At 32.4% G+C, this 16,505-nt stretch overlaps 1 protein-coding gene across 4 annotated transcripts; it reads right to left on the reverse strand.

Moving 5' to 3' along the window:
* Window positions 1–854: 854 nt before the first annotated feature.
* LOC126680977 (uncharacterized) lies at window positions 855–14,839 on the reverse strand. Of its 4 annotated transcripts, none has more exons than XM_050376307.2 (28): window positions 14,689–14,839; window positions 14,133–14,541; window positions 13,720–13,785; window positions 13,016–13,133; window positions 12,769–12,878; window positions 12,541–12,636; window positions 11,742–11,865; window positions 10,523–10,590; window positions 9,749–9,835; window positions 9,427–9,579; window positions 9,258–9,353; window positions 9,044–9,103; window positions 8,822–8,940; window positions 8,642–8,729; window positions 8,435–8,539; window positions 8,228–8,329; window positions 8,087–8,139; window positions 7,889–7,952; window positions 7,673–7,807; window positions 7,010–7,122; window positions 6,835–6,928; window positions 6,016–6,235; window positions 4,509–4,639; window positions 3,823–3,969; window positions 3,548–3,676; window positions 2,239–2,337; window positions 1,692–1,730; window positions 855–1,540 (listed from the first exon to the last, which is right to left on the reverse strand). In XM_050376307.2, the coding sequence occupies exons 2-28, from the start codon at window positions 14,532–14,534 to the stop codon at window positions 1,403–1,405; spliced, it is 3,156 nt and encodes a 1,051-aa protein (XP_050232264.1). In that variant the 5' UTR covers window positions 14,535–14,541; window positions 14,689–14,839; the 3' UTR covers window positions 855–1,402. The 4 variants fall into 4 exon arrangements, with proteins under 4 accessions (XP_050232264.1, XP_050232262.1, XP_050232263.1 ...); XM_050376305.2 differs by having other exon boundaries at window positions 8,228–8,332; XM_050376306.2 differs by having other exon boundaries at window positions 13,720–13,788.
* Between the last annotated feature and the right edge of the window lie 1,666 nt (window positions 14,840–16,505).

Genomic DNA, 16,505 nt, shown 5'->3' on the forward strand with positions numbered 1-16,505 from the left:
GAACTTTTTTTATCTAGAGAAAATTTAAAATAATCCTTCATTTTTTAACTTATTTTTATTTTTTCAAATAGAAAAAAGATGATATAACCCTTCTATTTAATTATTTTTAATATTTTCATCCTATAATTAATTAAATTGTCAAAAAATAAAATTTTGGGGTACAATTGAAAACGAAAAATCAAAAAAAGGGTACAAATGAACTTTTTCCTAGGTCAGGGTATAAACGAAAAATTGTTTCAAGGTGGGTTTTTTTTAAGTAATTAGGCCTAAAAAAATCAAAAGGATAGGGCACTTTTAAGTGATTAAGCCAAAAATCAATGAACTTTCATTAAATAAAAAGTTTAAAATTAAAATTTACTTGAGGCAAAAAAAAGTTATTTTATGATATTCTTTAGAAGAATCAAATCTACTTCTCAAAGGTTTTATCTATAATCTAACAAATTTCAAGTAAACGTTTTTTCTTTGGAAAAATTGTAAAATTTGCCTAATAGGTCACCGCCAATACATACAATAGCTGACAGTTGATTAGCAATACACTGTAAGACAATAGAAAAACTAAATGTTAAAGCATATCATATTGTAGATACATAAAACATATCTACACGCCATAAAGTAACATAAAAAAGCAAATTTAATTCGTCACAATAACTTCATTCAGAGGAAATGGAGCAAAAAACATCAATGAAAAACAAGACTCAAACAGTCCATCACCAAAACACTCGACCTTTTTACCTTTATCAGATTTGTGCTACATGAACCGAAACTGTGGCGAAGACAGAATCCAAACCGAGGAAGACGGTGTCCACTTTTCAGTTCAGCTTCAGAGGATGCTATAAAGAGAAGAAGGAGAAGGATGATAAAAGACTAAAATGCATTCTCTTTTTCTTTCTATTATCAACAGAGATACAAAGAATAATAATGTTGAGGTTAATGTACAAAAACCTGCTTTAAACCCACCACTAAAACACAAAACTCATGAATGATTTGATTTTTACATCTTAGTCCTAAAAAGAATTAATACTCTCAGCAACTATCAAGCCCCACCATTCAAATCTTCCTTCCCATACTATACCATCTATTACTTTCTACTATCTTCCTCTCCAATTCTGGAATTTAGTCAACAAAAAGGGCAATCTGTACACCACAAAAATCTCATACAACACCACCTGTCTCCTCTGCAAACAATTTTCATCTTTTTCTATTCTTTCTATAGATATTAGCTTCTAACTGATTTAACCCATAAAATACAGACACGGCATCAAAAACATGCTCCTCTCCCCTTGGAAAAGAGTCTATTTGTACAAGTCTAATTGGTGTAAGTTACTTGTGATTCTTCAATCGTCATCTGGAGGGATATACTGCAATCCCCAAATCGAGCAGCTAAAAGCGACAAAAAGGGAAGCTATTTGATGCGAAATTCGTTTCTGAAAACAGTCAAATTCTGAGTAAACCTGTCCCTGTTCTTTGAATCCAAGCTTCTCGTAACATCTGCCATCAGCTTATCAAAACAAATGTAAAGTCGCTGATGCTGATCCAACGGCTGCAACATGATTGCAAAGTGTCATAAAAAAAAATGACAAAGTACTAAGAGCAGAACTTCTATACACAAACATGCGCATGCGCTCTGACACAAGCAGAAGTAAACTAATTTTTCTCTTCATAGATCAGCATTTAATATAAAAATTACTTACCTGCGAAACCAGAATTTGAGCCTTCAAATCAGAGAATAACTGCAAGAAAATGGAAGCTTTCTCAATTAAAACAAATATTGGGCATTCAAAAGCAAACTGAAACAAGACAAAAAAACTTAAAAATTAGAGAAAGAGCAGGAGATTATCTAAAACCAAATGCAGAACCTGTTCAGTTTCCCACAAACAATAACGACATGATAGTAATATCATTCATGGAATCAGCACTGTGCTAAAATGTTGAAGGGGAAGGTGATGATTTATTTTAGAAATGAACCAAAATACACATATGCTCTAACAATGTCACAACAGAACATATTGTAGCAAAACAAAAGAAGTCTACAAAATACAAATAAGTAAGGACGGGTGAAGAAATGGGAAGAGAGGAAGGGACTGGAAAAATACTGTAAAATGAAGATCATGCACATCCTCCATAAAAATCGGACAAGGTTGACAGATTGTCCCATTATGAATGCAGACTATAAGCTGGTGGAATTGGATATTACTTAAAGCTTCTAAATATATGAGTGCATCTTTGATTCAGCTGTACCTGCTCACTAATAAGAATTAAGCTCAACATAGGTCTACTGAGACTCCACTGATTGCCACAATCCTCAAATAAAACAATCTCAAACAGGGTCTTCAATATCTGCAAATTAAAAAAGAAAAGGATTAAAATACAAATACAAGCAATAACCAAGAAAAAAAAATTAACATATAATTCAACTTATTTCGAGTATCTTATTTTATTTTCTACAAAACAAAAAGTAAACAAGTCTAATCGAATTTAGTTATTTTAAATAAAGTAGGAAAAAGTTTAAAAAATCTACCATGTAGATTGATGCTTTGACACTTTGAGGACAGCAATTTTTCAACTCTAATGAGTACCTTGTGCTTCATTCTTTTATGAGTTTGATACCAATTAAACTCAAATTGTTCACTTCTACTCTATAATTTTGGATGGATTTAAAATAAACCATAAATTCCATAATAAAAATTAACCCTTAACCAAGTATTAGTAAATTTTAAATTTATTTGGAGTTAATTTAAAAAGATTATCTTTAAAGTTTCCCAAAAAATTAATAAATTACATGTTCATGATTTTTCATAATTCTAAAATGTTTAATCTGATCCTAAATTACTAAGTAAATAATAAATTTATTGAAAATTCTCTTAGTTTCAATGTTATAATATGAAAAATCAATATTGTAGATAAATTTGACGGCAAAGTGCTAAAAATATTAAACACCAACCAAACCACATGGTAGTTTTTTGAACTTTTCATGAACACATTTTACCTTCTATCAGGTATTGTCCACTGAGAAGTGAGAAAACACAAGCATAGCAAGAATTTCAAGGACAGGAGAGAAATTATATTAAGACTCCACTTTTTCAAAAATTAATGCAGCATGAAAATCAAGTCAATTGGAGATAATTTCCTGATTCAGATTACTGGTTGGCTTAAGTCTCCACCATTGATCCCCACAACACAAACCGTAATCTTGTTAAAATCCTTTGGTTTTAAAAGTAACATAATTTTCAGATAACAGAACTGGCAACGCAACGCCAAAAAGAAAATTAATTAAAATATCAGAGAATAAAATCGAGCATTCCCATCTCAATAGTACAGTTTATACTAGTATAAGCAAATAGCCACCATTATAGGAGAAAGGCCAACATTCCAAAATATGTCATAGGTTAAAAATATTCAGCATCATCAAAAAGTGAGTATTCAATACTTTTATGCATATCAAGTATCAACTAATAACATAAGTTCACCACAATACACTTTTTGTACTTCTTCAAAGCAAATAAGAGTTTTGGACGGTATCATATCACAAAGAATTGCAGTATCTTACTTCTGGGAATAGATTGGGGCAGTCTGCAATATGTCGAGCAAGCTTAGCCGCAGCAGGTGAAGTGGGTGCCTCCCCCATCGTGACGTTGTTGAAATAGTATGCAGCCAAATTTTCAACAGCAGACGCACACTGATATGACATACCAGACATTTGCAGCTTTGATGAGTTGAATCATAAAAATAAAACAAATATATAAAATGAATTCGAAAGTTATAATTGGTAAATGAAAACTCTAGCTAGTTACAAAGAATTGCAGTATTCTGTGCATTACATACCTGTGATGAGATACTCGTATCCAGACCTTTGAGACCAGATTCTAAGGATCCAACTAAATGCATAAAGGTGTTGGTGTCTAGATTCAGAATGAAAACAATATGGCTGCTGAATAGGACCTCCAGAAATGCAAAGTAAGCCTTTGTCAGCTGCCAAAAAGAAACATACCATTAATGCAAAACGGAATAAAAACAAAGTGCAAGTGAGTTGAAAGAAGCAAGCTAAAGGTAGCAAGTTAGCAACACAGAGAAAAGAGATCAAACACACGTGGAAGTGAAATCCACAATATATACAACATAAAAGTATTCATCCAAAAAAAAAAGCACGCTGCCAATATTTCAAGTCATGAACTAACTATTAACAAGAGCAAGTTTAAATGCCATGGTTTGTTATAGTAACCTTCTTCATTTTGTTTCAAAAGACATAAAGTACAAATAAAACCCGACGTCTGGTTTATCCCATAAACCCTAGAAATCGGAGAAGATGCTACTAATTGGACCAAACCTCCAGTCATTTTTTGTTGATAATTTACCCAGAAAAAATCTTAAATAATAGTCTACAGGCATACTGAAAAAAGCAAAAGATCCAGTATTTGAATTTTACGAAAAGGGAAACATGAAGAGAGAAAGAGAAAAAGACCAAGACTTCCATGAAATATTCCAACTAGCAGCAAAGAGGTCAATCATACCTTCCGATATGCCAATATGTCAGCCAGAGGAACTGACAGAGTCATCTTTAGAGCAATATCAAGTGCATCAGCAAGAGCTCTATCGCCATATAGTTCAAACACACCAAAATTGACATAATTTCCCGAAAGAGCTGCCAATATTCAGCAGCAAATGATCAGTAACAAAGAAAACAAGTCAGACTATAACATGCATTAAGAGGAAGAAGCTGATTAATGGGTTTGCAGCCAACAAGAAAAAGAACTAAACACAACAAAAGGATTATTTTTGGCTCCAGTCAACACCATCTAATGGTTTCAGCTAAGTAAGGCGCAAATTAATGACAAAAATAATTAGATCAGAAACAATACAGGAACAGTCACTGTCCTAGGTCCATAGTTACCACTCGTATAAAATACTCACAGAATTGGCAAGAATCTTTCAACAAACCAAGATCCTTTCCATCTCCCAATCATGGAGAATCCTTCAAAATATGAGATGACAACGTCTCATAGTGATAATGTTCTTGAATGAAACAATTAAAAAGGCATCGTGGTTGAATTTACCATAAAACATTCCGCACGAAGAACCACAAAATATACAGAAAGTGAACTTTGAAAGTAATGATAGAAAAGAGCAGAAATATGCTTCCATCACCCCATACCACAAGATTTCTAGAACTAATCTCCACCCACTATATTCCAACCTGACATTAGTGATTCACTGTATGGAATGATTTCATTTACCTAAATCACTTAAGAATAAACCTGACCAGCCTGAAGCAACTGATCTAAACAAGTAAACATCACTTCTTAGAAGTGAACCACTGATATTTTATGTTGACGATAATGTTCTTCATACTTGGGAAAAGTCAAACCCCCTCCAAAAGTGCTCCTCAAACACAAATCTCCATAACCATATCCCCAGTAAGGCTTCATTTTGACTGAAATCCCACCTTTCCACTAAGCAAAAGTAAATCATGCCCCATTATAAGAAATGGTTTCTACATTAATATATCCCTTCTTCCAAAGGAACCTCTTTTGGATGTCCACCTACAAACCATCGAAAGGTGTCCATTAGGTTTCTTGATAAGCCTCTTCTCTCAAGTTTCATTTTGTTTGTGGCAGCTCCTTTCATGTTATTAACAAAATTATCACAAGAAAAAAAAAACTACCAAAAAGGGGGGGTGCGCCAAATATTGGAGAATATGTAAAAACAGTTAAAAGGAAAGAAAACATAAAGTTTAGTCCCACTGCATAAAGTACATTAGCCAAGTATATTCTACTTTGAAGAAAGAAAATGCATTTTTATTTGCACAAATATAAATAATTCATCTGTGAAGAGGATATTAACGCTTCTAAAAAAAATAACTTTTGCTTATATTTCAATGACAATGACAAAAAAAACAAGAAACAAGAAACAAAAACTAAAATGACAACCAAACTAAAAAATTCATAAAGCTTTTAATAGCTACAATGCAATTAATTAAACGGTAAACAAGTAAAAGGAGATTAATAGTCCAAGTCTAACCTCTAGAGAGAATCGTTAAACAAATCCATATTCCCTTGTATTTATAGGCATATATGTCAGCAACATTTGGAAGAGATAAAATCCTGGTGCCGTAGGCTACAATCATTTTGCTGACCTCCCGGAAAAGAAGAATTCCATTTGGGGAAGATGAATCGAAAGTTAAACGTTGGGCTTTATTTAGCACAAATTCAGCCATGAATTTTAACAATGGTGTAGTAACCTACATGTTGAGCCAACAATAAGTAGATGACTTGTTAAGAAATGTATATTATACAGAACAAACAACGCTCATACTCATTACTGAATGCCATAAGTTAAAGCCAAGGGAAAGCACAAAAAAGTATCTTACTTACCCGAAAATAAAAATAAAATAAAGCAACTGAATCTCAAAATGTAGGTGGAATGAATTCAAAGATCATATTTATGATATGTGATCAAACAATACAGCTGTCCTACAGAGCTGATTCTTAAAATTCAAGTAGTAAAAGCTGCATATACATTTTTTCCTGAGTCATGACATTCTACTTTGTCACCCTTAGGAACTTAAAACTAGATTATCAAGAACCAATAGCTAAAGCCATGCACTAGCAAACCACATCTGTATCCAATGAATTTTTGGCCCTGAGTTGATCTTATTAGCTGACCTAGAGATTATTAAGCCAATTGGGACATGAACACACTGACATAATCAGAAAAAATTCTCCATAGCAAATAGAAAAGGACCCATTATCAAAAGATCATAGGAGGCTTGGCAGAAACAAAACATTATGCAAAAATAGCAGTTGATAACATCAAAACACAAGAACTATATCTCTGTACCTCGGGTGTATCTGCCCAATGGGAAAGCCCTTTCAAGAGAAGTGGCAAGTGAGAAGGATATAGCCAATCAAATAAAAGCCCATAAGTTCTTCGACTGCAAAATATTGAAAACACGGTTCAGAACTCTAGCCTTCAGCATAAACACTAGAATATCAGATGTCAAACATACACAAACCTGTTTGTAGCCATAGCGATGCCTCTAAGATCCCTCATTTGCCCAATTAAAGCGAACTTAACCGCATCAGTTCGAAACATTGCATCAGGTGTTGTTTCCAAACGAATGAAAACCTATGACACCATTGACAAGATCTCAATGATAAATAACTAAAAAAGACAAAGGGAATTACAGATTGTAACAATAAAATGCAGCAGATAATGATAACACCATTGGAAAGAAGTCGATGATATATAACTAAAAAGGATGAAACCAATTATAACATCATAGCCATAAAATCCAACAGATGATGATACAAGAAAATAAACCGGTCATAATTTACAAATGCACCCCCAAGAACAACAAAATAACTAAAAAAAGTTTGCAGAAAAAAAGTACCAACTTATGAAGATATAAGAGTGGCAACTAGGAGGAGAAGTATATATGAAGTCACAACAGAACAAACTTTTAAGAATGTGCAGGCGAAAGCACCAGTGTAGGTAAACAAATACACACATGTAGGAAAGAGAGTATCAACTTGTGCAAATCTAAGCATGGTTCCAAAAAGAGGACAAGCAAATATGAAGTCGCAGAATCAACTTCTAAGTATGTGCAGGCAAACTCAAACATGCAGTGTGCAGGCAAACAAATACACAGATATAGAGTTAAAGAGAAAGAGTCTACCTGTAAGAGTGGTTCCATAGAAGACTTGAATTTCACGGGGCTGTCCTCCATGAATATTAACCAGCCAATAGTGTAATAAAATGTTGTTCTGCTGCGAGAGCATCTGTATTCTTCTAAAAAGGGGAAGTGCTCCCTCTATTTTCAAGAAAATAATTGATAACTGATCAATCAAAATTCTTTTTTTGAGAGTTGAAAGGATATGAGATGACAACTTACAGTATGGTTAGCAACTATAAATTTAATAGTGTCTAACTTCAATAGCAGCTTTCCAGTCATATAGCTGTAAAAAAAAAAAGATGAATAAAGAAAGATGATTAAACAATCAGTTGTCATTGAGACAAATAACTTAGTATCAAAAGAAGAGAGCAGATAACTTGACTTCTTCAAGCTAGATATTAAAACAACGAGACTAACCCAGATGCCAACTCCAAGAACAAATTTAAAGTGTGATCAATGACCTCCTCACTCTGGAATGATCATAATGAAAATATAGCATTAGCAACCATAATTCTAATCATACAAAATCAAACAATAGATCAATAATGAGGCAATCACCTCTGTGTAGCACTTTAGATTAGTAGCAATCTTCCCGACAATCACATTCAGCAACACCAGATGATCGTGTAGTCCAAGAAGTTCAGACAATCGAGCATATAACTGCTGCAATAGAAAGAGAGAGACTTGAGGAATTGTACGAATAAAGTCTATAAACTGGAGGATATCACCCTAATTTAAATAAATGTAACACTGAAATTTTACTACCTTGGATGAGTGCACAGCCTGATCACCAACATAAGATTTTCGGAAATGCTGAAAGAAGGTAAGAATAGCCCGATCAAGTCTTTGCTTACTCAGTTCGCCGTATCTCTGTAATGTGTCAACATGAGAAGAATATCAAATAATAGAACTGCTGCGGCAAATTAGTTGAAAGCAAGTTCATCTCAATGAGTTGAAGGTAAGCTCATATACCTGGCTATGAAGCCCACTATCTGTGACATTAATTAATTGCAAAACACGAGCTGAAAGTTCTGCATCAAGCACTTCTTGGGACTCCACACTGCATCAGGTAAATGTAACAAACATATTGAGAATTGCCTGGTGAAAAATATTTTCCTAACAGAAAATGCAAAAATAAAAAGAAAAGATTACCTACAGCCAGTAGATTGTTTGATTTTAAGAATAGCGGCAATGATATGAACAATCCAAGCAAGCTTTGCCTCAATAACAGCCAATTCATTGCCTTCGGTTGTTTGAACTCTAACTCTTTCCTATATAAGTCATATAAATGAAGATTCTAATAACTTTATCATGCACAATTTTGCAAGTTATTTAACATTCAAAAGCACTCCAATCAATCCCAAACTATAGTACCGTGTAAGATTGCAGAAGAGGCTCCATGATCTTTGTTATATATAAACCAGTGCTTTCGTACTGCGAATAAAAGTGGGGGAGATAATCATAAAGCCGATTAAGTTAAGAGCTTCAACAATCATTCACGTGGTAAGCAGTAACACGAACTAAATCTACGTTCAATCACTGACAAGCGTATTTTAAAGGAAACCACTACACTGTAAGGTAACTGAACCTGGAATCTACAGAGATGAGGAAAGCAGTCCAGCTGATCCTGAAGAAGCTCAACATTGTCTAAGGGATTGTCCGATAGGTCATCTGGAAAACCTGCCTACAGAAGACCAATAACAAATTATTGATGGTACCTGCAAGAAATCATAATCACTCCTCGAGAACAAGCATACCTGCACCGAGTTAAATCTTGACGTGATAAAACCTTCAGTAATTTTGGGAACAAATCCATCAAGCATACTTGGTGCATCACCCTTCAGATATGGTACAGATGTCACTAATCTAGACCACAGCCCTAAAAGGTAGTATACACTGCTACTGGCCCACTGGTAAAATATAAACATAATTAGCATTAAAAACAGCAGAAGGCATTATTTTAACCTTAAATATAGATTCAGAGACCTATATAGGAGGAACATATAAGTATATTAAAAAGTTCGACAACATCATCATCAATGTATTGTGGAAAGAATGGAGTAATGAACATCAGCCAACCTGCCAAGACTGTAGAGACTTTAAAGTGAACTCTGCCACTAGTTGTATCCAATCACCATAGCCTTCCACATTCACAAGCTCTGACAGCTGCAACACAATTTCACACATTCTGAACATGTAAAATCATGATTATGGAATTCTAAGATTACAAACAAAATACAGCATATCAAATTAAAGTACAAGCGCAACTCTGGAGATCCCCTTGAGATGATAATAACAACTCCATTTTCTCTTAGAAAAAACAAAAAGCCACCAAAATCAGTTTTGCAGAGGGAAAAGGGGGTGTATGGTGGTCATCAAACACTGCCAGATTGCTCTAAATGGAAGATTGTGGAAAACAATCAACAAAAATTGACTACTCGGCAAAAACTTCTGTTGTATAATTTCTAACATATTAGTGATAACATGTTAAACCTTTAATTTTCAATTGCAGCTAACATTGAATACCAGATACACTTAACCACTACTGTTAATCAGCAAACTTATCAGAGTCTCCATTAATGCATGTAGATATAAAATACAGATACATACGCCACTAAAGTTTTTGCAAGTCTTACACAATGTCACAACAGAGTAAACTGATTAACAGTGCTGAATTATGCTTGACGTATAAATTCACAAACATTAATAGACACAAGCTATGTCCAACTGTACATAAAAATGTAGGCGAGCAAATATATCTAGAAAAGGAAATATTTTGAGGTCAAAAGCATTTAAATACCAATAAAGGATTATAATAGCGTAAATTGATGTGAAAATTAATAAAAAAAATACCTGATAATTTACTCTGAAACGTCCAAGGAGACGACAATATTCATGGTAATTATCATGATCAGCAAGACCTGAACCCAGTCCATACATGATCAGTAAATAAGAAGCTAAAAGTAGCAGATATACATACAAAGCCAGTTATTTGAACAGTTCGAATCGATAAAACCCAGAAAATTTTGCAAAATACCAAGTGCCACTTTCTACATTCATGACAATATTAAAAACTTAGGGGCCGTTTGGTTCGCCAGAAAGAGGGGGGAATGGGAATGATTCCCATTGTCTGTGTTTGTTTTGTCAAATTAGACTAGGGAATGGGAATGTGATTACCCCTTCAACGGGAATCACCCATTTCCCCCTTACCCCATGGGAATGAACTTTTGGGAATGGAAATAAAAATTTAACAAAATATTCTAATGATAAATAATAAATATATAATTATTAAAAAAAATATTTTTAAATTTTAAAAAATATACTTAAAAATAAAAATTAAAAAAATTATTTTTTTATTTTTTTAAAATAATTTTTTATTTTTATTTTAAAATATATATTTTTTTAAATATATATTTTTTTAAATATATTTTATTTAAAAAAAATATTTCTTTAAAAAATATTCTATTTTAAAAAAATATTTAAAAAAATAAAAAAATATTTTTAATAAATAATAATAATTTTTTTATTAAACTTTACCCATTCCCATTCCTATACTTTGAACCAAACAAAAAATAAAAACAATCATTCCCATTCCTTCTCATTCCGATTCCCATTCCGATTCCCATTCCCAACCTTGAACCAAACGGCCCCTTAACATATTTGTTTATTCATACAAGAAGAACAGAAAGAATAAGTGTGAGTATAACATCAAGACTCGTCCACTCTAACTCATAATATGATTGCAGAAATTTAAATGCCGTATAAGAACTATTTTTGAGAATATTATTAATTTTAAGTTTCTCAATAATTAACTCCAATACAAAGCATAAACAAATCAAAGCTCAGTTTTTTTGATGAATCAAAGCTCAGTTGATTTCTAATTTAGTTCTAATCAACAAAAATTCATCTCAAAAATCATTTAAAATGTAAATAGTACTAGTAAGACATACAGTTGAATATCAGAAAACCACATGTATAAACCAAGCCCCCTCAATTTAATGATGATATGCAGTAAACTTGCAGACTCATAGTACATATGAGTATGTATATAAAGAAGGAGAAAAGACATCACCTTGTCCAGTTTGTAGAATTTCTTTTGTTCCAGTCATTAAATGCGCCAAAAACTTAGAACGGGTACCATCATTTGTAAACAAAGAACGTCTCACGGATGCAAGCCGAACCAAACACTCCAATGCCTAGAAATAAATGAGAATCTTAGGGAATCAGAATCAAGAATGGGAATTGAAAAATAAACACATTTTTTGACGAATACAAAAGTGGAAAGACAACTTAGCAGCAATCTCATGAGTTAATTTTCAAACCTCAAACAAAAGAAAAAACTAAATGTATACGGTACATACAGCCTACATTTCACACTTACATGTACAAAAGAACAATTAGCAATAGTAGGCCAAAATTTGCAAATTGATTCAAGACAAAAATTCGACAATTCTAATCAATTTTTCACTTAAAATTAAACTTTTCAGATTAACAAGACAATCCATATATTTTAACTAGCATTACAGCTATAGCAAGTGTAACCCTTCGTGAGAGCATTCCCTCAACTTCTAGAAAATTGAATCCCATATTCACCATTTGGTTACTTGACAATATGTATCAGTTATTTAATTTTCAAAAGAGAATTCCAGATAGCTAGGCCACATTTTTTAGATTTAAATAATATCAGTTATTTATGTTGTTAGAATTAAAAGACTCAACTAAAAAGAAAAGATATGGTTAGCCAAATTGATCTGAAATTTTAAAATTTGAACATGTGAATTTTGCAAACAAACACCAAATTAAAATCTATTGTAGTCTGGAATTCTACAGACCATCTAAGAATATTTATTTATGTATATACTGGAACTAACCTCTTTAGAAAGAGGAGCTGTTGTGATTGCATAATAATCAAAAAATATCTGTAGTGTTGATGGATCCTCTAAAACTGGCCTCCAAGATGATGGAATCTGTAGAATGGTCAACATATGATATAAGTCAGAACTTTCTCAATCTAGAAAACAAAGAATTTTCAAGGGCATCTGAATAATTAAATATTAAATCAAAAGTTATGCATTCATTGTGGAAGCACACAATAATACCTGAACAGTACCAAACTCTTCTGAGCTTTCATCAACTGATGTCCCAACAAAATCAAATGATAAACATTTGAGCGAAAGAGAGAGTGCTGATTCTCGCAGTCGGCTTGCAACTATACCCACAAAATGCAAAAACATCAACTAGCAATCCCCAAAAGATGCAAATACAGTAAATGGCACTGGAAATTGGGTAAGGGGAGAAGAAAGGCAAGAGGAACAAGAACACAGTATGAGAAATGCTGATAATTACCATCATTTTTCAATTGAAGCAATGAAGTTAAAGATATTTGGAATATTTGAAAAAGTGACTGATCCCGGAAGTTGCATGCCACCCTCCGATGATGCGTTGAAGGCAACCCAGGGTTAGGCTAAAAGTTTATGTAACAAAAGAGGCACAAGATGTCAGTAAGCAGATCATTACAATAACAGAAGCAGTAGCAGCTGTTACAGCAGTAGTAGCATTGGCACCAATAAAAGCCACATAAAGAAACAACACTGTTTAAATTGTAATTGACAAACCAGTCGCATTACATACAATTTTAATGGTGAAGGTGGATTACAAAAATCATCAGCATTTCAATTTTTTTAAACTAGTTCAATTCAATAAGTGACACTAAAACCTTAAGGACTATCAGGATTACCATTTTGCAAAATTCTAAGAAAAAATTAGTTGCACGATGTTAATGCATCCCAAGTTACCAACATGTTAATGAATACATGTTTGTGCAGCCTTTTGAAATAGGAGGCCCTTGCCTAGTAGCCGGTCTAAATAAACTTTACCGTTTTTATGGAGTGTAGCATAGCATCTATATTAGGAAATAAATTCTTCTGCATCCATTATGCAGAAAGGCATATTAGGTATCTGTCTTTTTGAAGAGTATAAATTTCATTTCTGATTGAGAAAAAACTTGTCATCATAATGGTAATAAAACATTTGTAAATATATAAACAAACCTGATTCATCTCAGAGACGAGCTGATTCAAAATCTTCAAACCAATGGCATAATGATCCGATGTTGCCTGCTTAATAACAAACCAAAGAGAAAGGTATAAAGAACATACAATTTGATGATAAACATGCCACAAAAGAATCAAGTACCACCAAATAGCATAATCACATATTAGAAACTCATTTTTAATTTTAATGAGCAAGACATGTTCCCTTTCTTCAACCTCCTCACTGCATTTCCGTAAATGATAACTACATAGCATTTCTTGTCAGCTCATTAGCAATCCAAAGTAATTTACACACAAAAAGATAATAGAGACTTTACATAATGCACTTATAAAATTGTTGCCTGTTATCATTTTTTGAAAGTAATACATAGAGTGATCAATCAACAAAATCAGATAAATAAAGAAAATACCTGACTCAAGAAATTAGTAGACTCCTTAACCACATCTCTAAATCTATCATCATCAAACCAGCCAAACTTCGTAACACGGCACAAAAGTTGAATCAGAGAAGCAATAACAAAAGACTGCAATTCAGGTCCTCTAGTAGCAAGATAATTAACGAGATAGTTACGAATATCGAGACGAAGCTGTAACGACAAACTATGCTCAGTAACTTGCTTTAAAAGACTAGAACTAGCAAGCATTAAAGCATAAGGAGTCAATGCATTATCAAGTATGTATTGACACTGTGAAATATAATCTGTATTCACTGAAAAACATTTCAATGTATTCTCCGCATGCGCTCTCTCCACAGAATCCTGTGAATTGTATAATCTTTCACATAAAGCTTCCAGTTGCGCTAAACTCTCCATCAAAACCCTAAGATAATCAAACACAAAAACAATTAATTACAAGTTTATATCATTCTAAAAATGATCAAGCTAATTAAACATGATTTTCAATGAGTTGGTACAGAATGCGATTCGAAAAGAAGAAGTAAAATACGAGTGCTTAATTAATTAATACCTTTTTTTTGCGATTTTGGATCTGAGATCTGAAATTAAAGCTGATGATCGATTAAGTTGATGATATAGAGGACATCGAAGAACAGAGAGTTGAGATTATGCTTTGTTTGAACTTTTTTGTGCTTTTTTTTTTATTATCGTTCTGAATTTTATTAACAGTTTAAGTTTTAACAATGGCAGGCCACAAAGAAATATGAGTAAAGGGTCATTCCGGTTCTTGAACTTTTAGGATGGGTTGATATAAATTGTATTTAATATGTTTTGACAATTTAATCCATAACTTTTCAAAATATCTAATTATATATACTGAGGCGGTAAAAGACTCATAAAAATATTTACAGTTAATAAAAATATAATTTATTATAACTAATAAAAATAAATTATAATTAATATAAAATATTAAATAAAATTATTTTACGATTGATTTTTATGCACTTGAAAAATATAAAAATAAACAAAATTGATATCTGTCTGGTTTATAAATACAAATACACTTTAAAATGTGAAGTAGTGATGATAGGGTTGAGAGAAGAAGGGCGGCATCAGCAATGCCGGCTAGAGACAATTGGTGAAAGTATCGACATCAGTAGACGAACAAATATGAAGAAAAAAAAACATTAGAATTATCATGGTGATATTAATAAAAAAAAGAGCGAATGGATTAGAGATAAATATCAATGATATCTTTATTCATTAACATGTCAAATGAAAACAAAAATGTATGCTTACATATTATAGTATAATTTATTTTTATTGTTTTTTAAAGAACGTGATATAATTTAAATTAAAAAATACCGTCCAAATATATTTATAGTTGGTAGATATATTTTCTAATGAACTATCAAATCAGGCGCAGTAGGTGCCGTATCACTAAAAGTTAATGGGTTTAAAAAATTATTATATTTGCTAAAAGTTCTTGAGTATTTAGAATACAAATAAAAAATTTAAAAAAAATTGGGTGAAAAACGATAGTTAAGGAACCATTAGTGTAAATTACCCTCGTCATTTGCTAAAGAAAAATGACATCTTTTGGGAGTGATTCCAGTGACTGATTTTACATGGTTAACGGTCTCGTAGTAGCCGTTTGATTGCATTACCTTAAGTTTGACTTATACTGAGCCACGTCCTGAAGTTTATTTGTTATGTAAAACTCGTTTATTAGTCCCTAAACTTTACGTATTCTACCAAATGAACACTTAAAATGAAATTGTGACATGATGGTTAATGTTATTGGGGTGAAAGGAACATGATAACGTAAAATCAAGGGTAGTGGCATATAAAATCTTAACATGTTTGTCGCGATCTAACCCAATGATATGGTTTAAAACATTAAATACAAAATTTTAACCTTTCGCGGTTTCGTTCATACTCGACATCCGTAAATCCATGCCACTTTGTTCATGATTTGACATTCCGTTAATGCCAATTATATTCAAAATTGCCGAAAAACGGATTTTAAGTTATAAAATGAAAAACCACTAGAGATTATAATTTTATATATAATGTTTTTAAAGTTTGAAACTAGATCGCTACAAACATCATACATTTGGAATTAATACGCAGATATCTCTAAAATTAATATTTTTACTATAACCTTTTGGTTATATTTCATGGATAAAATTAAATATTATATTAATAAAATTTAAAAGTTTAGAACTTTCAACTAAAATAACAATTCACTAATTTTATTTATCAGTTTGCATCCCTTGTCGGTAGACCTGTTCATGGCCGGGTTTGGGCCGGGCTTGAATTGGGTTTTAGTATTTTTTTTATATAAGCTCGAGCCCAATTGGAATTTCATATTTACTAATCAGTTAC

The sequence above is a fragment of the Mercurialis annua genome, linkage group LG5 (genome assembly GCF_937616625.2).
Source record: "Mercurialis annua linkage group LG5, ddMerAnnu1.2, whole genome shotgun sequence".
In the NCBI taxonomy this organism is placed as follows: domain Eukaryota; kingdom Viridiplantae; phylum Streptophyta; class Magnoliopsida; order Malpighiales; family Euphorbiaceae; genus Mercurialis; species Mercurialis annua.